We start from the raw sequence: 23,532 nt of genomic DNA, 5'->3' as shown, positions 1-23,532 counted from the left end.
GACGTGGATGGAACTGGAGGGTATTATGCTGAGCGAAATAAGTCAATCAGAGAAAGACATGTGTCATATGACCTCACTGATATGAGGAATTCTTAATCTCAGGAAACAAACTGAGGGTTGCTGAAGTGGAGGGGGGTGGGAGGGATGGGGTGGCTGGATGATAGACATTGGGGAGGGTATGTGCTATGGTGAGCGCTGTGAATTGTGCAAGACTGCTGAATCACAGATCTGTACCTCTGAAACAAATAATGCAATATTTGTTAAGAAAAAAAAAAGAAGACGATAGCAGGAGGGGAAGAATGAAGGGGGGGAAATCGGAGGGGGAGACAAACCATGGGAGACATGGACTCTGAAAAACAAACTGAGGGTTCTAGATGGGAGGGGGGTGGGAGGATGGGTTAGCCTGGTGATGGGTATTAAAGATGGCACGCTCTGCATGGAGCACTGGGTGTTATATACAAACAATGAATCATGGAACACTACATCAAAAACTAATGATGTAATGTATGGTGATTAACATAACATAATAATAATAAAAAAAATTTGTCAAGGAATAGCATTCTGAATGGAGAAAGAACATTAGCATTTGTCCTGAAATGTTTTTGTATTCCAAAATAAAATGTAAGAATTAAAAAAAAAACAAAATAACAGAAGCGACATCTATCTTCTATGCAATTGGAACAGTGACCAGCTATGAGAGTTAGAATCCAACTACTTCTCGATAAGCAAAGATTATTTTTGTCAGTCCAGTTCATTGTTAAATTAGTTTATAACTCCTTTCAAATGTAGTTTTTCTATAGAATTCAAGACAAATGAGCCATAGCTCAAGGTGGGTCCCTCATCTATAAAATTAGAGAACCAGACATGTTTCATGGTTTTCTAACATATGGTATTATTGGTACTGTTAACAATAAAAATCATATTAGGACATTGTAAAGAATAACAGGGAGTTTCACTCATTGCCTTTACTGATCAATAATCATAATTACAATAATAAAAATTTCTATTATATTTTGAATAATTTCAGGGTTTCTTGCAAGAAGCTGAACGTGTTTTGTACACAATAGCTCAGCAGTCATGTTACTCCATTAATCCTGGTAACATCACTGTGAGGAAGGATGCCACATCTACTCATCGCTACCAGCTAGGAGAGGACTAGGTGTGTATATTTAAAGTTAATATCAGATTCTCCTTCCTCTGACTAGGTAACAGGTGTTCTTCACAAATTACATACTACCTTTCTGAATCAATCCTAGTTCCAAAGATAGAAACTTCTCATACCAACACTTACATAATTACATATGTATAAAAACAAAATTAAAAAAATCTTGATCTCTACTAAAACTACTTGAAAGAACAACTTTCTGATATAAATACCATAAAATTAGCATCTAGCTATAGAAAGGAAAATGATAAAACCATGAGAAATCCCACCCAGTAAGAGTTAATTTTGTTAGATGATGAATCCATAAACCTTCCTTACTCAACTACTTCATAAACCAGTCATTTGTGAACCATTACTTTAAACCATCATGCCATTCACTATCCTGCAAAATAGGATAATGGAATGCTCTATCTCCCCAAAGTTCGCTTCATTGTAAACAGTCCATCCCTCCTTGCTGACTCCAAAAGCTGTATAAACATACTGCAATCAAATCCACCATAGCTCATAGAAATCCTTTCTTTAAGTAATCTACAAAATGCCAATCTAATACAAATACAAGAGAGAGATGTTCTTACTAACACAACATTTTGTATTTGCAGTATTCTGAACACTGCTTAAACCTGCACGGGTTATAAAAGGCACCCTTCCCTGCGGCCCCCCCACCCCCGCTCCCGCCCGGGGCTGACAGAGTGCTTAGGCCTCTCATTTACACCACACTGCAATAACATAAAGAAGGGTTTACTATTAATCCAGGTTTTACTACAAAGCGACCCGTTATTTCTCTGTCAAACACTGGCAAGAGTGCCAAGTGTCTGTCATCCAATTCAGGGGATTAAGTCTTCTTTTATAGTCTGATACTTGTACCAATTTATACAAAATACAGATATAGTTTCTTAGAGTCAGTCACAGTCTATATGTGGTGCAGACTCGGGCCCAGAGGTTGACTATGACAGCTGGCAGGAGACGGAGGGGAGAGTACACCCCCTCCTCTTGGTCACCAGTCTCAGTTGCCATGGTGATTAATCCTTAATTGAATGCTGTCTTTGTACCTTTCTTTTCAGAAAACTTTAAGTATACTTCAGTTGAAAACATGCAGTTGATTGAAAAAATGAGGCCCCACATCACAAACAGGTATAGCTAAATTCTGTGACATACTTCCATATATTAAAAGAACAAATTAACTCTAATAAAGGTATTAGCAGTCCTTTCAGATGCTTAAAAACATTTCTTTCCGGTCTGAGTTTAAACCTAAATCACACAGATTTTCCCTCTTGTTCTCAGACATCTCATCTTCAGAAATGGCTCTAAAATATCTAAGTATAATTTAAGGCAAAATGAGTTCTTATTTTATATAATTTGTATTACTAAATAACCAAGTTTGATTAGAAATTTATTTTAGGAGAGACAGATTTCATTCAAGACATCTATAAAATGTCATATAAATAGAAATTAATTTATAAAAGTATAAACTATAAGAAACCAAAGGAAACATGGAAAAGATAGTACATTTTAGGCCTTTTAATATACGGTTAAATTTGAAAAGCAGGTTCAGAGCTCTTGTCATTTTGGTTATCAATAATTACATCAAAAGGACTGAGAAATTCTGAAGGACCATAGGAGTTTATCTAGGCTTGTGGTGTACATTACTTCTTTTTTGTAACTTTTCCATTTAGTATATTCCTTTGCAATTTAGTTAAAAGTTCTTACACTCAACTACAGTATTCCTGGGAAAGTGAAATACTTGCATATTGTGACCACTGTTAATGGAGTGTTACCTTCATACAAATAAATAGGATTTGTTTCATTTTCTTAGGAAGTGAGACAACACATCTGCATCTGGCTGCAGACACACACACAGACCACACGCAAGCATGTGCGCACACACACACGCACACACAATCATTTCAAACACAAATAAAGGTCTCTAATAAAAATTTGGTGACAGACAAGAAGCACTCAGAAGAATTCTCAGTAATAAAAATTCTGGATGTGAGCCCCAAGATGAAAGATACTGTACTGTAGGTGGGAGGTCTGGGGATTTCTGGAGACTTTAGAAGCAAGAGGTTTGCAGATATTTTCTGAAATTATGGCTGAGCCTCTTTTGCTTTCACCTTGCTTTGTTTCCCTTTACCTTAGTTTATTCTCTTTTCTTCTCATAAGAATTTTTAATTTTTTTCAAAACTGCCAATTCATTATTGCCACCAACACACTAAAACTGTCTCAGTGAGAGACACACATATCTCTAACCAAAGATGATGGTGTGTTTCAGTGATTTACTCATTGAAGGTGTTTAAGTAAGTCTGACCAGATATGATGAAATCGGTGCTTGTGAGTTTTTTCTCACATGTCATGAACTGTCCTCAAGTGATTTTTGTATATAGGTAATAGACTACAACTTTCAAGAAATTACAGCCGTATTATTAACCTGATGTTTTAAATGGTAGAGGTAAAATCTGAGGGACTGAATCTTATTCTGTTGGAATTTTACTATATTAAGTATTGATTTAAACAAGTTGGCCGCTGAGATGAGCATGTTTGTACAGACTGTTCTTGGCCTGCTAGCATTGGTGGCATGGGATTGGACCTCCTGCTTAGTGGCTTTAAAACTTCCCGAATATTTTACACCCACTATGATTTAGTCATTAAACAACACATTTCTTCACACACCCTGAAAAAGGTTTACTAAGTTGGTCTGTGTGTGAGGGGGGGACATACAGCCTCAAAGGGCATATTAGAAATCCTAGGGGATGAATATTTCAACTTGTTTCTTGGTAAGAATGTCCCTCACTCCAAAAATCACTGTGAAGAGACAAAGCTTCTGATGAGATTGTGCTGTCTACCTCAAGAATGCTGGGGCTAAAAAAGATTGAGCACTACCGGGATTGCTAATGTAAGGATAAAGGAACTCCCTTGCTCCTGGTCCTCGGCCCAGTTAAGGGCAAAGTATATTTCTACCATTTTCATTTTTACAACTTGCCTTAAGAAGGTTCCAAAGGGGTGTTTATTTCTCTTATGTTTAGGTGCTTGCTTCTCCGGTCCATTTTGGGAGGAATTATATGAGGCTGCAAATTTCTTTTCTGAGAAATATTTAAATAAACCAACAATACCCAGTTAAATTATTTCATTAACATCTACTACAGGGGTTTGCCAAATTATCTGACGTTTTCACATTAAAATTTGTTTGTCTGGGTAAGGGCATGGTTAAAAAAAAAGGGGTATGGTTACAAAAATAAAACCCTAAGAAAAAATTAGCTGTCTATTTAAGAGATTCTGATAGGCTCTTCATTCTAATATAGCAAATTTCTGGCAAACCCAGCATATTTCTGCTTACCTTTTTCAGATAGCTCCTGCAAGGTAGACAAACTATAGAAATTGCTCTCTACAGTGTTGGTTGAGATATGGTATATTCCTAGATCAAATGAGAATATAAAAAGGCAGCATACGTGGGTCATGAAAAAATGCTTTCGCGTGTTATATTGTGGCATTGTGCCTTTGGATTACAATGAAAAATATTAAATGCACAGTTTTTCAAGTCCATTATTCCATTTATTCTAAGGATATTATCAGACAACTGACTGCTCACTAGATCATTCAGTAGTCACCATTTAAAATCCCAGGTGACAAATTTCCCTCAAATTAAGTGCTAGGAAGAGCCTTCTTCCTCCTTCGAAGAGCTAGCATTTTTTTTTCCTTTTTCTTTTCCTTAAGGACAACAATTTAGCTCAGTGCTTCTCAGCAGGGTGTTATGGCATCTTAAGCAGAACAATTCTTGGCATGTGGGATAGCCCTCCCACCCCCACAACAGCCATTTAGTCTCCCTGGCCTTCAGACATTAATGCCCCTCGGGTACTCAGTCACTGTGACCACCCAAAGTGCCCACACACATTTCCAAATGCAGTAGTTGAGAAAACACTAAATAAATTGTTTACTTCCTTTGTTTTGTCTACCAGGAAACTCAATCAAATTTGTCATTTAAGAAAATATCTGGGTAAGAACTTTATATCCTACATACCTGCATTTAACTTTCTCTTAGTCCTGAACTTCTAGTTTAATTTATATTTCCCTTGTTTCTGAATTTCACTTTGTATTCTGATTTTATTGTTAGGACAATCCAGATCCTCTGTGGAGCCAGAGGAGGTACAAATAAATAAAGACAGCTTGACAGTTCAGAGGCATTTTCCCCCCTTCATTCTTAAAAGTAGTACTAACTGGAAACAAAGTATCATTGTTGTATACAGTACCCATTTTTAACTCCTACACATAAAGTGGTAGAAAAACTCCTCAGACACTCAGCTCTTAGGAATAAAGAATAATAAGCCAAAGAGAAGAAAACATTTTTAAAAACATTTGATGAAAGTGACTATGTGGAAATAAGATACCACATTTACATAAAGCTTTATTTTTATATAACAGCAATTTTAAACAAGAAAAGCACATAGGATGTATTTACTACTTTTAACATTATATGAATCCTTTTGCTAAAAATATAAATTCTAGGGGCACATTGATGGCTCAGTTGGTTAAGCGTCTGACTCCTGATTTTGGCTCAGGTCATGATCTCAGGGTCATGAGACAAAGCCCCACATTGGGGCTCCATGCTGGGTGTGGAGTCTGCTTAAGATTGTCTCTCTCCCTCTCCCTCTGCCCCTCAGTCCCCCACCCCCACTCATCCCCGTGTGCACTCTCTTTAAAAAAAAAAAAAAATATATATATATATATATATATATAAATTCTGTATGAAGTTAGTTTTCATGTGTGCCTTCATGTTAGATGAAAAATTCTGAAGGAAATCTAATCATACACTTCCCTTTTCTATATGAGCGGAAGTGGTTTTGATTCTGATTTAACTGCATGATTCCCTCAGACTTCTCATTTTTTAGCAAACTTTTATTAAGCAACTCAACATGATTAGGCATTTAAACATAGATGTGCCTTTTAATATAAAATATTTTAGCACAACAGTGCTCCAAATGGCATTCTGATTTTTACACTTGTTTCTTTATTGCTTATAGTCTTAGTAGCCACTTCTGAGGGAGTATTTAGAGAAGATCCTATTGAGTAACTTCTAAATACTAAAGATGTCAGGACCCTATGTTCTCTTACCTTAGAAGTGCAAACAGCTACATTGGCGGGAAGCTGGGAAAACTGCTTCAATTCAAACACATCCCGTGCTGCCCATCGGCTCATGTGATTTTCAGCTTTGCTGGATCCAATCACAGTCTGGTTGGAGTGAATATAAGCCACTTCCCGAACACCATCTGGGAGGTAATTGGTGTTTATTAAGTGATGTCTCGTTGTGAAGCAATATGGTTCCATGTACACTTTAAAAATTATCAGCAATACACTAAAAGAGAAGTTATGCTTGTTCTATTCTTAACCCTCAGGAAAAACATTGAGTTTGTATGTTAACATCACAATATTCTATTTTTTATAAAAATTGAAAAGAGTTCAAATATATTGGTCTAGGTTAACTTGGAAATGACTTTTCCTTCTCATCAATATGAGAACTTCTGAGATTAGACAACAATTTTTAGATTTAAACCTGAAATGAAGGTTTTGGCTAAGAAAAATGTCACGGTAAAGGGTTATCTCCATGGATTTGTTGTTTCTATTGATTTAAAAAAATTGTTTACTAATTTAAATAGCAGTGCTGCCCTCATCTATCTGTTCCTTTAAACATGTACTTAATTACAGCAATGGAGTGGGAGCATGGGGTTTATGACCAGGGAGTTTCATTTGGTTGGCTTTGTTCAGTTTTACTGTTTGTATTTTGTCTTTTTTGTACATATGCCCAGAGAATGTCAAGATTGGGAGCTTTTTAGGAAATGAAAAAAATTAACTTACAGCTTTTATCTGAAAGAAGTCTAAAAAATGGCTACATTTTTTATTGCTTTGCTTCTAGGCACCTATAATTTACTTTTAAATTGTGGTCATAAAAGAGAAGGCTAGAACTGAGGTCTGTAAAAGCTCCCTCAAACATCTCTGGCAATGAACCTTAATTATGACCTTCAACCCTTGTGCTGTTTCAGTCCTGACCCTCTCTCAACCAAAATTGACAATTGTGAGAAAACAAGATGTTAAATAACAAAAAGAACAACTAAGATAATATCCTCCTTAAATCTCAAAATACCAGGTAGCGTGTATGGCAACAGTTTTAAACCTCTAGAAGGATCAAGTATTCTTCTGGTAGAAAATTTACTCAGATTTTTCTTAATTTTGATGACACGTTTTATGTATTATTCAAAATAGCATTAGTTCCACACTACTGACATCATTTACACAGTAAAAAACAAACACAAAACTCAGCTACTCTTTTAAAGAACAGTTTATGCAACGATTCCTCAAATCTAAATCTAATTATAGCACACAAACCAAAGGATAGTCCAGTACTTAGTTACAAGGGTATCAAAATATATATCATAATGAACTTGTGAATAACCACAAAAGAAAGCTTGATATGTAAATAAGTCAAACACAATGATTATAATTCCTATATCAAACTATCCTTGCTTATATATCAGCTTCTTTCACATAGTTTTTTTTTTGGGAATGAGTCAGACACTTTTAAAAGCAATGCTAACTCTTAAAATCACTAAGCAGATTATCAGCAGATGGTGGTAGCAGGGTAAGCAATTTTTCAATCTCTGAATCCCTACATAAAACAGCCAGCAATAACTGAGTGAAACAAAAGGCCATGGTCAACACATACAACAAATTAAGGTAACAAGACACTCCCCCATGAATCCTAAAATACAAATAGATGGGGACAATCCACCAATAGCTACACTGTGCACAGCATCAGGGTGTGGGTGAAGGACGCAAAAGGGTGGCATCTGATGGATCTGAGAACAGAAGAGCCTAGAATAGCCAACAGGTATGCCCTGGAGAGCACAGTGGGCCACTTGGAGATGAGTTGGGAAGGAACGGGGATCTGGGAAGGTTCTCTGTTCTCCAATGCTGAGTGGGTGCAGGGGGCTTACGATAAGAAGGCCTGAGAGAATAAAGCAAACTAGATCTTAGGAACTCTCCAAACTGACCCACCAGGGCTCCCGGGTCAGGGCCACACAATGAAGAAACTGTTGGGAGGGAGTCAAAAAGAACAGGATAGGAAGATTAGGAATGAGGGAAAGAGACGGTCTAAAGCAAAGCAGTGGGTATGGATAGAGGCAAGAAATCCCACCATAGTTTTGAGGACTGTATAATAAAACAGATATGGATATTTGTGAAATTAGAAAAAATTTCCTAAACTGTGCCTCACTTAAAAAATTCAGGGAAAATAATTTCTATAAAAATGAGCAAGAGGGTCAAATCTCATAAAAATTATTATGAGAAAAAAGAACAAGCAGCAGAATGAAAATATGCCATAAACATGTGCTCACAAAGCACACTAAAATTTTAACTGACTTCAAAACCAGGTAAAAGACATTAAGAAAATGGTAAGATACAGGAACGAACCAACAACGTAAGTCAGAATAAGTCAGAAAAGGGTGGACAGGACTCAGGAAGATTTAGAAATTAAAAACAAATTTGGAAAAATGAAGACTAGACTGCAGGAACATAAGAGGGAACAAACAATAACTAAATCTTTAAGAAAAATGGAAGGATATTTTAAAAAGCAAAAAGAAATGAAAAAGATAAAGGATTTGAGACAATGTGACAAATACTGAAGACAGGCAAAGAAAATGGAATATTTGAATAACAGGAGTCTCTGAAGAAGAAAGCCACAGCAAAGGAATAGAAAAAGTAACTAAAAACACTAGTACAGGAAAGCTTTCCTGAAATAAAAACCGAGTTGAAACTATATTATGACAATACTGACCCAGAATAACCAACACTGCTATGGACTGAATGTTTGTGTCCCTCCAAAATTCGTATGTTGAAGCCCCAACCCCTAGCATGATGGTGTTTGAAGGTTGGGCCTCTGGGAGATAATGAGGTCATGAAGGTGGACCTCTAATGAATGGGACTAGTGGCCTTAAAAAAAGAGACACAAGAGAGATGATTTTTGTCTCCACCATGTGAGGACACAGCAAGACAGCAGCCTTCTGTGGGCCAGGACGAGGGCCTGAGCCAAGAACCTAACCATGTTGGCATCCTGATCTTGGACTTCAGTCTCCAGAACTGTGAGAACTAAAGGTGTAAGCCACGCAGTCCACGGTAGTTTGTTATAGCAACTCGAATTAAGACAAACATTCAAACACAGTCTAGTAAAGTTCCTGGACAATAATGAAAAGAAAAGAAATTCTTTGGGCATCAAGGGGGAAGAAAAAGAACATGTGACAACACTTCATGCCAAAAGAAAAGGAAGCCTCATATTTAAAATACTGAAGAAAGTGTGAGTCAACGATTTTATATCTGGCAAAAAATGACTTTTAAGTATAAAGGGCACAAACTGTTACCAACAGGAATCTCAGGGAATATTATTCTCACGAGCACTTCCTGAGGGATCTACTAGAAAATAAGCTTCTGACAACCAAACTGACTGGCGAGATGCTGACATAAGGACTGAAGAGGAGCATTAAACTTATAGTCACCTACAGGTCAAGACTAAATGAAGTCTGGTGAAAGGGCTGTGATTCAGATAGGGCACATGGAGGGGGTCCTTGGGTGGATGACAAAGTTCTCTATGTTGACCTAGGTGGTCTTCCCTTTATCCTGCCATCCACCCACTTCCTCATTTGTGCCTCAGTGTAGCATCTTGATTATAGAACTATTTTACAAGCTAATTTAAGAATCTCTTACAGAGCTATTTGAATGCACAAAATATGTAACAAAGTTTTCAAAATATATCTATAGTTACCTAAAAATTTATCCATTGACTCATACACCTGCTCTTGATTGACAACTTTCTCATTTGAAAATTTCACTGATTTTCTTGGCATAAAAGTGTCCTTTTCCTTATGGTTAGGCAATTTTGAAGAGAAACTGATTCTATCTTTTATAGTTTTTGGTGTATGGCTTTGTTTAGAGAAACTGATGTGGCGGACAGTTAAATTGTCATCTGAGGATGAAAAATCATCAATAGCCTGCGAGTTACAATCTCCATCTGCAGTATACAGTTGATTTGTTTTCTTCATTGTTTTAGGAAAAGTGAAAAGCTCCTTTTTACTTTCCTTTTTTCTCTTAAACCTCAAAGAACTAGTAGCTCTTCGCTTTCTTACTCTTGACTCAGAGGAAATTTCAACGTCATCAGACTCATCACTAATATCACTACTGCTTTTTCTTTTCATAATAGATTTCAGGGTCATGTTCTCAGGATTTAATTGTTTTGCAATTTGTCTATTTCCTTTGACATCAGTCTTTCTATCATCACCATTATTTCTTATTTTTACAGGATTTTCTGTTTCAGAATCTTGAGATCCATCCACAAGTGGCTTAAACTTTATACCATTCTTAGGGCATATCTGAGTTGTATATTGTGTGGGAAAGATGACATCACTGTCTTCTGATTCTGTGACATTCTGTAAAATGCAATGGTGGTCACCTGTATTTTTAAGATTTTTCTCATCATCAGACTCAGAAGAAATATTTTGTTTGAAAATTTTCTCACTTTTATCAAAAATACATTTTTCATTTGGATTTAGGGTGTTAGCTAATTTCTGGTGTTTTGAAGTACCAAGAGAGTCATGACTTGTCTGAAAACCAACATCTTTGGCTTCTGTTGAAAGACACATGGGCTGTTCATCAGAACTTTCATCATCAGAGGCAATATTTCCATCATTATCTTCAACTGCTTTAAATTTTGTTTCAAACAATTTAGAGAAACCACAATGGAGTAAGGTAAGCTGTCCAGCAGAACCTGAAGCTCTACTTGAGTCAGATGCTTTGTTTTTAGCAGTCTTTATTCTTGAGTTTCCCACTGATTCATCATCACTAAAATCACTGCAGGGATCACATGCTTCTTTTGTTGGCAACTCCGCAGGTTGTTCTAGACCTCTATGTTCTTGACAGTCAGGCTCTTTAGACTATATAAGAAGCAGTCACAGAAACATTAGAAAATGTCAAGATAATATCAAATCTATCACACTGGAAGGGTATTAAATTTGGGCAGATAACTAATATATCACTTGGCATTTTCAAAAAATACAACATTTTATGAACAAATGCAAAGGATTTAATATTACAGTCTGGTACACTCTTTTCTCAAGTTGAATAGCTTCCAAAATAAATAAAAGTTTAAACAGAATACCACGTAATCAAATTATCTATAAGGAAAACACAGAGCAGAGCAGTCAGCTTCTAAGATGTAGGGACTGATTCTGGTCTCAAAAGTGAAAAGTACACAACCTGCTTGCTGTAGTCCAGCACATAGTTCCAAACACACTTTAAGAAAAAAATAAATTTGTAGGCATTAACAAAGTAAAGAATTCACAAGTAGAAAATAGTTCTAATAGATTAAAAATAAGATCTGATAGAATCTTGACCATCAGAAATAAAAAAATATTTTAGATATTCTGAAGTAAAATTTGCTACAAATTTAAATCCAGTATTTATTATTTTTTACATCAATCAGAGCTAAATATATCTTTCAGTTTCTTAAAACCAAGGCTTTATTAGTAAAAGATTTGGGGAAAGTATTATCCAGTAATACTTTTTTTTTTTTAAATCCAGTAATACTTTTGCCAACATTTGCTACTCATGTATTTCTATAAAGTTAGAAAAACATTCACCCCATGTTCCAAATCATCAAGCTAGTATAAATGTATAGTTAAATCCCCCAAAGCAAGAAAAAAACCAGCAACAACAACAAAGAACCTTCCACATGTAGATTCTTTATTAAAGAGCCCTTATGATGACAATATAGATTTTGTAGTATGTGAGATGACAAACTACCAAAAAGATCACAAGATCAAGGACTCAAAATAAAATATGTTTGAGTCAGAGAATAATTTTGATGTTTGGATTTAATAATCTTAAACAGACATTGATTACTGTTTTTCCATTTAATTTTTTGGTTGGTGAAAAACTGTTTAGTTAGGTTGGATTGTTCACCTATACAGTGTATTTAATTTTGGATTTATAGTTTGGTATAGTTAAAATTCCGGTTTGGATGTAAATGACGGGTGATTGTTCTTGACTTTGTTCTTATGATATGAAATGTGAAATTCGCCTAAATTGTTAATTTAACTGACAGTCCTCTGACTTTGTGTCCTTGACTTTTTTTTTTAAAGACCTTTTTCTTTACACATTGAAAAATGAAGAGAAGGGAAAAGTAACTTAAAATTGTCCCAATACATGTTTTCTAGGAGTCCTAGGCTACGGATTCAAAAATTGCTTACCATTTCTTGTTTGTGTACGGGAGGTTCCTCTTTCAACCATGTTGTGGCCGTCATGATCCCGGCTTCCACTTTGCCTTCTCTCTATAAAGAATGCAAATAACTATAAAACATGGGGTAAAAACAACCAGATAAACAATAGCAATAGCATGCTGAAATTTGGAGTTAAGAAAGGCAAATGGAGAGCAGCTTGCTTCAGCTCTTTTTTAAAAAAATATGGAACGCTTCGTGACTTTGCAGGGCATCCTTGTGCAGAGGCCATGCCAACTTCTCTGTGTCGTTCCAGTTTTAGTACACGTGCTGCCAAAGCAAGCACTGCTTTAGCTTTCTTAATGTTATTTTTCAATTTTGTTAATTACTATAAACCCATATACAGTTTACATAACATTTTAAAATGTTCATAATTCTTAGGTAGTAGAGAGGTACAGCAGAAGTGTCCTGAGCCTATAAAGTACTCTTATTTCTTGTCTTAAAGTGTCTTTTTCAGATAGAAAATAGTACTTTTCAGCCAACTCCACTAATAGTTTTAGTAGGAGAGAGAGAATGAAAAAAATGTTACATATTTACCCAATAACGATATCCACAGCAAACATGTCTACATAATAGTTATAGTAAGGATATATTATTAACATCTCAAACAATACAGATAATGCTGAATATTGGGAACTTGATATTCTAGCCTATATTGCTAGTGTATTTATCATTCATATTCACTAAAATATGTTTATTGATTCCTTTGGTGTAATAAACATCAAGTGAAAAGGTCCATCTAATATGAAACTAAAAAAATACCTAATAGTGTAACAAGTTTGTTACATCTTTTGGGAAAGTATTTATGTTTTTAAAGCTTTTGGTATACCATTCAGCAGAGGTACTTAATGGCCTAGATTCTAGACCATTAAATTCTCCTTCAAGAGGAAGTCAATTTATTTTTCTAAGACTTTGTTGACTGAACAAGGGGAAATACTATTATCATCACCAGAGTTACAAATGCCCAACTTACAAATACACATATCTACCAATGGAATGTTTCCAGCCACCTGGTATCCAGGGCAACAAGTAAAAATCTCCCCTCCAGAACTGTAGAGAATGATAAATAGTTCTTTGAGATCTTTTCTTCCAATGGTTAGAGGCTATTATTGCAAGGGAGAGGGGGGGTTCTCTATCCCAGTACTATATTTATTCTTTCTAAAGCCAGATGGCTACAACAGATGGAACAGGCAGCACCAGAAATCTTCAATCCTGTCGGAACCCCTTTGTGATAGGTAAATGGCAACTCCAGTCTTCTGTTTCTCAGGCCAAACACCTTGGAGTCATCCTTAACTCTTTTTTTTCTCATACCCTGTATCTAATCCATCAGCAAATCCTGTCAGCACCACCTGGGCAATATATACAAGAATCCAGCCACTTCTCACACCAGCTACCACTATTGCTCTGGTCCAAACCACCATCATCTCTTGGCTAGATTATTGCAGTATCCACCTACCTGGTGTTTTGCTTCTGCTTTTGTACTTCTATAGCCTAATTCTTAATATTTAATCTAGATTGTAGAGGTCAGACTGTTTTTCTTCTATTCAGAACCCTCTACTTGCTTTTTGTCTCACTCAAAGTCAAAGTCAAAGTGCTCGTGTGATCTGGCTTCCTGTCATCTCTCTGGCCCCATCTCTTGCTTTTTTGCTCACTCCCCTCCAGTCACTCTGGCTTTCCTGCCATTTGGAAATTCTGCTGGGCATGCTCTTCCTGCAGGGCTTTTGCATTTATTCCTCTGTGTAAAACACATCTTCCTCCTTCATCTCTTCAAAGAATCAATTGCAACCTCCTAGTGAGCACTTCCTTGGCTACTCCATCTAAAACTGCAATGCTCTTTCCTTGACAGTCTTCCTATTTCCCTTCCCTGCTCTAATTTTTTTATTAGGATATAATTTACATATAACACTGTATACACTTAAGGTGTACATGTTTTGACACATTTATCTATTGCAATATGATTACCACCATAGCTTTAGCTAATATCTCTATCATGCCACAGAATAAACACTTTTTAGTGGTGAGACCATTTAAGATCCACTCCGTTAGCAATTTTGAAATATATAATATGTATTATTGACTATAATCATGATGCTGGGCATTAGATCTCCAGAAGTCATTCATCTTCTACCTGCTCTATTTTTATTCTCAGAGCCTACTGTCATAATAGGCTATATGTATCATTTTTTTGTTTATTATTTGTTTCCCCAAAATAGAATGTAAATTTTTTGTAGGTAGGACTTTTTGTCTATTTTATTCATTTCTGTCTGCCTAGCTCTATGATGGGTAGTACCTGACATTTAGCATATACTCAATAGATATTTGTGAAATTAGCCCTCAATATCTCTCTCTAAAGGGAGATCATGATATAGATATAGATAACAAGGTCAGTGCAAAGTAGAAATAAATTGCCTGGAAATCATCAGATTAAAAGTGTTCTATAAATGAAAATTTCTACATTTTAAAACATTTTAAAAGAGATTTTCTACAACCTTTAAAAATTAAAAACGTATTGCAGAAAGTGAAATAATTCTTTTACTTTGTGATATATGTTTCAATTATATAGGGCTTGGAATAATAATGTATTTTTTTATTTTTTTATTAACATATAATGTATTATTTGTTTTAGGGGTACAAGTCTGTGATTCATCAGTCTTACACAATTCACAGCACTCACCATAGCACATACCCTCCCAAATGTCCATCACCCAGCCACCCCATCCCTCCCACCCTCCTCCACTCCAGCAACCTTATTTTAAAAACGTTGTTTGGCCAAAAGCAGCATGAATCTAACCATGCCTGAATAATTTTTTTAATTATTATTATTCTTTATTATTCTTTATTTTTTTTTTTAGGGGAAGAGATATCTATTCTAGCCAATAAGTACCCAGCTTGAATAATTTTAAATTCTGGCTGATAACAAATGAGCAATTTTAATTCAAAATTTAATTTAATATTGGGGTGCTGATGATGTGCCTAGTAAGAAGTTAAGCATATTTTACCACAAACAAAATATAAGACCAAGAGAGTCCTGTCATTAATAAACAATCCTGGAGGAGAAACAAGATATACTTAGGACAACCAGAAAACAAGAGAACTTTTCATTTAATAACTTGTCATACTGAATGTCTTACCTAACATTTGCTTAAGGAATAGGCTGCTATTCTGATAAAATAAAGAACTCAAATATTTGATAAATGAGAGAAAAAAGGATAAGTCATATAATGCTAACATACTTTATAGACAATAATTTTAAATGAGAAACACCAATATAGGTTGGTATGTTGGGTATTACTCTGAGAAGGAAGTAGAATCTGAGGGGGGCCTGGAATACTCACAAGGTTACTGATTATAAAAAAAGGAATGGGAAAGAACAAGTCCATGGAAGAGACGGCATATTCAAGAAAAAGACAGGGGGACTTTAGTTTTTTTAATTTATTTTAAAGTAATCTCTACACCTAACATGGGGCTTAAATCCACAACCCTGAGATCAAGAGTCGCATGCTCTTCCGACTAACCCAGACAGGCACCCCAAGACAGGGGGACTTCAAATGGGCCACTCAATTCAAATCAAATAGTTACTATAAAATAAACATTGAGCAGTATACATCAGACACTGTATAATAGCTGCAGGATTCACAGGATATACACAATACATGCCTTCCTCTTGGCCATCTTGCTTAACATGGTATTACATGTTCATTATGTAAGTGTTCTCTTTCACCTCTCATCAAGATGGTCTAAGTTCTTTAAGGACAGGGACCAGTTGTTCTTGACCCATTTTTATAAAACTGACTAAATCAATGAAGTACATGAAGGTTTTACTACAAAGTCCTGGAAGTTAAGGGAAAAAATCTTTTGAGTTTTCTGAGGCTCATTTTCCTCATCTTTATGATGAGGGGATTGAAAAAGATGATATTCCAGGATTTTATGATACTCATATCAGTATCAACTAGAAAACAGGCTAATACCCTTAGGATCCTGACATATCAAAGAATTTAAGCGATTTTTTAAAAAGGATAGAAATTTCTGTTTGAAGAATAAGAAACATCTGTATGCTGAGGATGAACGCAACTGGGAGAGTTTGAAATATTGGTGTGGAATTTTTATTGGGAACAGAAAACAAAAATCTCCATGAGACATGAGAGTGCATCTCAGGGAGTATTTGGTAACTTTTAATCAAAACACATTTTATATTTTTGTTTATTTAGGAAAGTCTCTCTCTCTCTCTCTTTTCTTTTTTTTTTAGTTCCTGACTTTAGCAGCTGTTCTCAAAATAATATATTGCTCTTTGCCAGTCTGAAAATGGTCTTGGAGGTCATACTATCTACTATATGTATCTGTATTTGTGTGTATACATTATTTACAACTACACATGGGGAAATCTTAGTTTAGAGGTACAATTCACTTCCTATTTTTCTAAAAGTCAAAATTCTAAACACAAGGTATTTTTTACTAAGAAAACCCCAAATGTCTCTGAAAAGGTACCAGCAATTATATTTCGAGTTTCCTGAGGGAGAAAACTGTATTTAAAATATCATTGAAAAGCTCAGGGAACAATTTCACACCTCGAGGATGTCCCTCGTAAGACAAGACCCTTGGGACCTTAGTTTGAAGAGATTATAGACCCCAAAAAGCTCTCCTCGGTGCTCTTTTGATCCTTGAACCGCTTCAAAATATCGCTTGGCATTTTCACTTCCAACCACCACACAGTGAAGTTGCTAAAACAGAAAAAACACAAGATATTTTTGAAGTGTTTGCTCCAACAATATGTCAGAATTTCCTGGCATTCCCTGTATATACACAGCTTTAGCTGGAGCAGGCAGAATCTCCTTAGGGAGGAAATTTTATTTTAATTTCCCTGGCAGATGTTGCCATTATGATGAAATAATAGTAATCGGGCCAGTCTTATTGAAGAAGAGATCTTACATTTCCTATTTTATCAGTTTTCTACCAACTGAGTCAAGACCCCATCACTATGCAATATTCACTTGTAAAATGTTTAATGATAAAAGGATACATTTGAATACACTTTTCTCCTCTCTAGACTCATTACAACAGGAACTCCTAAAACTGACAAAAATATCCCTATTTCACCAAAGTTAAATTATAACCTAAGTAACTACATGACAACTATGTTGCTGTCAAACTAATTGTGTCCATCGTTATATTGCCAACCAGCAGCAAAAACCCAATCACTGTTTAGAAACACTGCATCTTTGAAACACTTTTGAATATAGAAGGAACCTTTAGTAACAAGAGTGTATTTCTTTATTTGCGAGGTATTTTACTAAATGCAATGTAAATATAATCATTAACCCCATATACACTTTAAAATTTCTTAGAAGAAACAAAGACTGCACAGAGTGGAAAATAACTTCAGTCTATTGTTGATGTAAGGGTTAGTAAGAAGTGATACTGTATTGTGATTTAAGTTGATTTGTACTGTAATACATTACTCTAGGCAACTAAAATAATTCTTATTAATAACTGCTATTTATTGAATACTTACTACCTGTGTAATATTTGTACATTCTCTCATTTAATACTTACCTATAAGACATTATTATCTCCCTTTTTAGAAATAAAGCTTAAGTTTAGAGAAATTAAGTGTCTTCTCATAGACTGCCCAGCTAGGAAGTGTCATTTCTAGAATTTATACCTGGATTTGGTTAAATCTAAAATGTATACTTGTAAAAATTTCTCATCTCCAGGATGTCCCTTTTAAAACAAGACCCTTGGGAACTTAGTTTGAGGAAGCTTTGGATCAGTATCCAAGTTGATCAGTTGGTATCAATATTCTAGAAACATAGGCTATAGTCTGGGAAAAGTGAATCACCATAGCAACTGATGTACCTGATGGTCCAGCTAATGATTTTACCCTTTGCTACCAACTCTCCCTTAAACTAAATATAATCACCAAAGTAATTTGTAAGCATTAATCTGCATCTTTATAAATTCCCTACCAGTTTTACCACAAAATTTATAAAAGGCACATTATTTTGTACATAAAATAAGTTTTCCAAAGTGGCTCCAGTAAAAGCGAAGGTCACATACATCCATCTATAGGCTGCTATAAGAAAATAACGTTAGAATTAAAGAGGGCGAGGGGAAAAAAAATCAGTTATTGGAAAATGTAGCTCAGGTTCTGGCTTAAGAAAAACCCATTCAAGGCTACAAAACATTTGGATTTCTTCATAACAATGCATAAAATGTACAAGAGGTAGAAAGAAAAGAAGCAATGTTCGCCATGCTGAGGAGCCAGGACACCTTTTTCTATCTTCAAGACCAGTAGTGTGGCATCTTCATATCATTCTGACCCTCTGCTTCTGCTTTCCTCCCTCTCTCCTTTCTCCGAACTTCCTGCCCAACTGTTCCCTTCAGTGATTACTTTGGCTCACCCAGAGAATCCAGGTGGGTTTGTGGGATCAGGATGTGGATATCTTTGGGGGAACATCATTCAGCCTACCAGAGTAAGGACGTGTAAAAAGAATGATGGAGGCTTGACAAAATGACACAAAATCCACCTGTCTCACTGGACTGAAGTGAGACAGTTTTAACACCAAAATATACAGTGAAATTCAAGAGATTATAACCTATTACTAATACAGGATCCCATGAGTCCATATAGATTAAATAAATATATAGAAAACAAGGGAAACTCTTTTTTATGGTAGAATAGCAACAAAGAAGAAGGAATAATGGAAAATAGAAAGTCACCATCTGACAATCATCATGGTGGTAGCTGATTCAGGTGGGAATTAGCAATGAATGCTAAGGCTGATGGGTACAGGCTTAACAAGGAACAGGTTTTTGGCATAGTCTCAGAGGATGTCCCCATAAAATATTTATCCATTATAAAGGGAAAAAATGGTGACTGCAATGAAGAAAGCTGACAGACACGAAACTGAATGGAAATAAAGGTCACCACCAGGTGCCTTCTGACCAATGCAAGGAGAAGAGGACAGAATTGTTTCTGAACTATTCGTGCCAGGGGTTCTTGGCTTGAATCTGGACATGAGGAAATATCAAATGGACCTACTTTAAGGCGAGCTAACACAAGGAAAGGCCTTACTCTTTAACACTGTGAAGGTCATGAAAGACAGGGAAAGCTTGGGTAACTAACTACTCTAGGTTAAAGAAAACTAAAGAGACATGAAAAGAAATTCTCTATAACCACGATCCTGGTTTGGATCCTGAACCAGAAAAAAAAAAGGAGACAAGAAATTGCCAGGAAAGTCGGTGAAATCTGAATTGAGTTTTGTGGATTACAAGGTAATCCATGTTAGTTTCTTGATTGGAATAACTGCATTCTGGAGAGGAGAGCAGAGGGAAAAAGCAAGTGCAGGACAACACACAAAACTGAGTGTTTATATGCATGCAACTATTTTTATATGTACATATAAATAGGAGAGTGTCCTTCTTTGGGGGAAATACACACTAGAGAACTTAGAAGTGATAAATCTGCAACTTTCTCTCAAATGGTTCAGAAAAATAAAGATCATGGCTGAGGGAAAGAGAAAAGCAAATGTGATAAAATGTTAACAACTGGGGAATTTGGGTGAAGTTAATTGGGTGTTCTTTGGGCTATTCTTACAATTCTTCTGCAAATACAGATGTATTTCTAAATTATATATATCTATTCACCTTTCATATATATTTGGAGCATTTCATATAATCTAAAATTTAGCATTTGGAAATTAAGGTGAATTTAGATTATATGAAATGCTCCAAACATGAAGGAGTACAGTTTCTTTGTAGGTGTTTTATTTTTTAAAAGTATAAAATGTCTGAATGCATTATCACAACAAATGCAAACAAAATATCAAAGTAATAGTCCCCCTTGAATAATACAGATCATCCTTTATAAGTCTTAGTAACATGTAATGTTTACATATATCCTTCTAGATCTTTTTCAGTGCAGTTGGAGCTATTTATATATACACATAGAAATAACTTTATGCATCAACATAATTGATATACTTGTTTTGTGAGTCAGGTTTTTTGGTCCCACTTAAAAATGTCTTAGAGGTCTTGCCTGATCAGTACATCTGGTCTATAATTTTTTTTTCTGTTGCGTGTATCAGAATTTATGTTATCATTCTGCTACTACAGGACATTTAGGCTGTTTCTTTTTTTCAGTTTTTTTTAAACAAATACTAATAATGCTGAATATAAATCCTTGTTATCTTTCACTGTGTGTATATAAGAGTATTTCTGTCAGACAGATAAGGAGAAGGTGCTATATGTTTTAAAATGTTGTTAACTTAGCTTATAAAATAAATGGACCAAGTTATATTCTCAAAAATAGTATGAGTACCTCTTTACAAATACTCCCACCAACAATGAATAGTACCAATCTCTCTATATCCCTAAAATCAACCCCCCAAAACAAAAACCCACACACAAAAAAGATTTTGCAGAATGTGCATAACACAGTATGTTTTTTTTTATTTTGTTATGTTAATCACCATACATTATATCATTAGTTTTTGATGTAGTGTTCCATGATTCATTGTTTGCGTATAACACCCAGTGCTCCATTCAGTACGTGCCCTCTTTACTACCCATCACCAGGCTAACACATCCCCCCACCCCTCTCCCCTCTCGAACTCTCAGTTTGTTTCTCAGAGTCCAGTCTCACATGGTTCATCTCCCCCACAGTATTGTATTATTTTATATTTCTAGATTACAACTGTGGTTAGGCATCTTTTCATATATGCATTAACCATTTGTATTTTTCCTTCAATAAAATGCCTAATCATAGTCTTTTTATCGGTTTGTGGAAGTTCTTTATGCACTATAGATGCTAACCCTTTGTTTACCATATACATGGACATTTTCCTCCTAGACGCTTTTTATTTTTTTTATTTTAAAGATTTATTTATTTATTTGAGAGAGGAAGAGAGAGAGAGAGAGAAAGGAAGGGGGGAGAGAGAGAGAGAGAGAGAGGGAGAGAGAGAGAGAGAGAAAGACTCCGCACTGACCATGGAGCCCGATGCAGGGCTTGATCCTATGACCCTGAGATCACAACTTGAGCTGAAACCAAGAGCCAGACACATAACCCACTGTGCCACCGAGGCGCCCTCCCAAAAAAACTCTTTATATTGATTATCTGGACATTAAAAAGGGCATATAGGGGAGCATTTCTTGGTTCATATTCATGTATTTTAGTCTATTTCTTAGCTCCATCTTTAATAATGTGTATCTGGTATTTTCTGATTTCTTGTTTCTAAAAATTATTTTAATTTTTTTATTATTATGTTCAATTAGCCAGCATATATTACTAAGGAGGGCACATGTAGTGATGAGCACTGGGTGTTACATGCAACTAATGAATGTTGAACACTACCTCAAAAACTGATGTCCTAGACACTTTTTAAATTTGGCTTGTAGGTCCTTTGTCATACAGAAGTTTCACATAAAAATGTAGTTAAATTTACAATATTTGCCTTTGAGGCTGTATTAGTTCCCTAAGACTGCTTTAACAATATGCCACAACCTGGATGGTTTAAAACAACAGAAATTGCTTCTCTCACAGTTCTGGACGCTAAATTCTGAAATCAAGATGTTGGCAGGACCACATTCTCTCTGAAGGTTCCAAGTGAAGACCCTTGGCTCCTGCCAATCCTTGGCATTCTTGGTTTGAAACTGCATTACTCCAGTCTTTGCCTCCTTCATCAAGGTCATTCTCCCTCAGTGTCAGTTTGTATCCAAATTTCCCTCTTATAAGAATATCAGTCATTGGATTAGGGTCCACCCTAATCCAGTATGACCTTATTTTAACTTGATTACATCTGCAAAGACCCTACTTCCAAATAAGATCCCCTTCAAAGTTACACACAGGGGAAGGGCTTTAACATACCTTTTCTTTGGAGGGGGCAGGCACACAATTCAAGTTCTAACACAGACTTTGTTAAAGATTTTTACATTCATGTTCATAAGAGATATTGGTCTATAATTTTATGTTCTTGTAATATCTTTGCCAAATTTTGGTATCAACATTTTCTATCTTTCTAAAATAAGTTACAAGTGTTCTCTCCTCCATTGTTTTCAAAAAGAATATTGTTTGATAGAATTCACTGTGGAAGTCATCTAGGTTAAAATCTTGTTTTATGAGAAAGGTTTGAATTAAAAATTTACTTTCTTTGACAACAATATAAGGCATCATTCTCCCTCATTTGAAATCATTACTCCTAAGCATCCAGAATCACTAAAAAGAAGTCAGATGTTTATCTAATCTTAGTACTATTATAGGTAATGTTTTTTTTTCTCTCCAGAAGGTTCATCTCTGGAAATTTAGAGGACTTTTCACTTTATCCTTGGTGTTTTATAATAACAGAAAGATGGTGTAAGTGTGGATCTATTTTCATTCATCCTGTTTAGCACTCATAATTACATGGGCCTATATAATTCTTGGACTCTTGTTTTCTATTTTTTATATGCTTCTTCCTTTATTTAGTTTCTTTCCGTCCCTTCCTTCTATTCCCCTCTTCAACTATAAGACTGGTATTAGAACTTCTAGACCTACAATTCATTTCCCCTAACTTTTCTTACATATATTCTTTGTCTTTTTTGCTCTGTAATCTAGAACAATTATTTAGCTCTCTCTTTTAGATGGAAACATTGCTCTCTTCTACTCAAGCTATCTCTGGAGTTCTTCATTTTCTGGAAGCTAATGGATTCTTTTTCTGGTAGTCTGTTCTTATTTCTAGGATCCTGCAACCTCACTCACCTTTTTTTGTTGTTGTTGTTTTAAAGATCTATTTATTTGGAAAGAGAGAGAGAGTGGAGGGGCAGAGGGAGACAGTCCCCAAGCAGATTCCCCACTAAGTACAGAGCCAGTCATGGGGCTTGATTGATGCCATGACAAATGAGATCACGACCTGAGCCAAAATCAAGAGTCAGACACTTCACTGAGCCACGCAGGCAACTCTCCCACTCATCATTTGAAAATACTACTTATATATTTTTAAAATTCTATTTTATTCTTTTCTATTAATTTTTGTCTTCTCTGATGTTAATTCTTCTTCCTCTTCCTCTACTTCTTCTCCTTTTTGAGTG

The 23,532-nt window shown here is 35.5% G+C and overlaps 1 protein-coding gene and 1 non-coding gene across 4 annotated transcripts in view; both read right to left on the bottom strand.

Moving 5' to 3' along the window:
* Positions 1-23,532, bottom strand: part of ERCC6L2 (ERCC excision repair 6 like 2) — a 163,197-nt gene that overhangs the window by 25,011 nt on the left and 114,654 nt on the right. For 2 of the 3 annotated variants that reach the window (XM_073880718.1, XM_073880717.1), the window contains exons 15-18: positions 17,037-17,189; positions 12,445-12,525; positions 9,966-11,130; positions 6,269-6,423 (exon numbers count right to left, since the gene is read on the bottom strand). In XM_073880718.1, coding sequence (XP_073736819.1) covers positions 6,269-6,423; positions 9,966-11,130; positions 12,445-12,525; positions 17,037-17,189 — 1,554 coding nt within the window. The remainder of the gene's footprint in view (positions 1-6,268; positions 6,424-9,965; positions 11,131-12,444; positions 12,526-17,036; positions 17,190-23,532) is intronic. The other variant, XM_073880719.1, reaches the window with a different exon arrangement.
* On the bottom strand, positions 12,652-12,757 carry LOC112808587 (U6 spliceosomal RNA). The gene has a single exon (XR_003204394.1). It is a non-coding gene; the product is annotated as a U6 spliceosomal RNA (small nuclear RNA).

This window comes from Callorhinus ursinus, unplaced genomic scaffold (genome assembly GCF_003265705.2).
Source record: "Callorhinus ursinus isolate GAN/ISIS: 27379988/994484 unplaced genomic scaffold, GSC_fseal_2.0 scaffold39, whole genome shotgun sequence".
In the NCBI taxonomy this organism is placed as follows: domain Eukaryota; kingdom Metazoa; phylum Chordata; class Mammalia; order Carnivora; family Otariidae; genus Callorhinus; species Callorhinus ursinus.
This window is presented reverse-complemented; position numbering and strand designations above follow the sequence as displayed.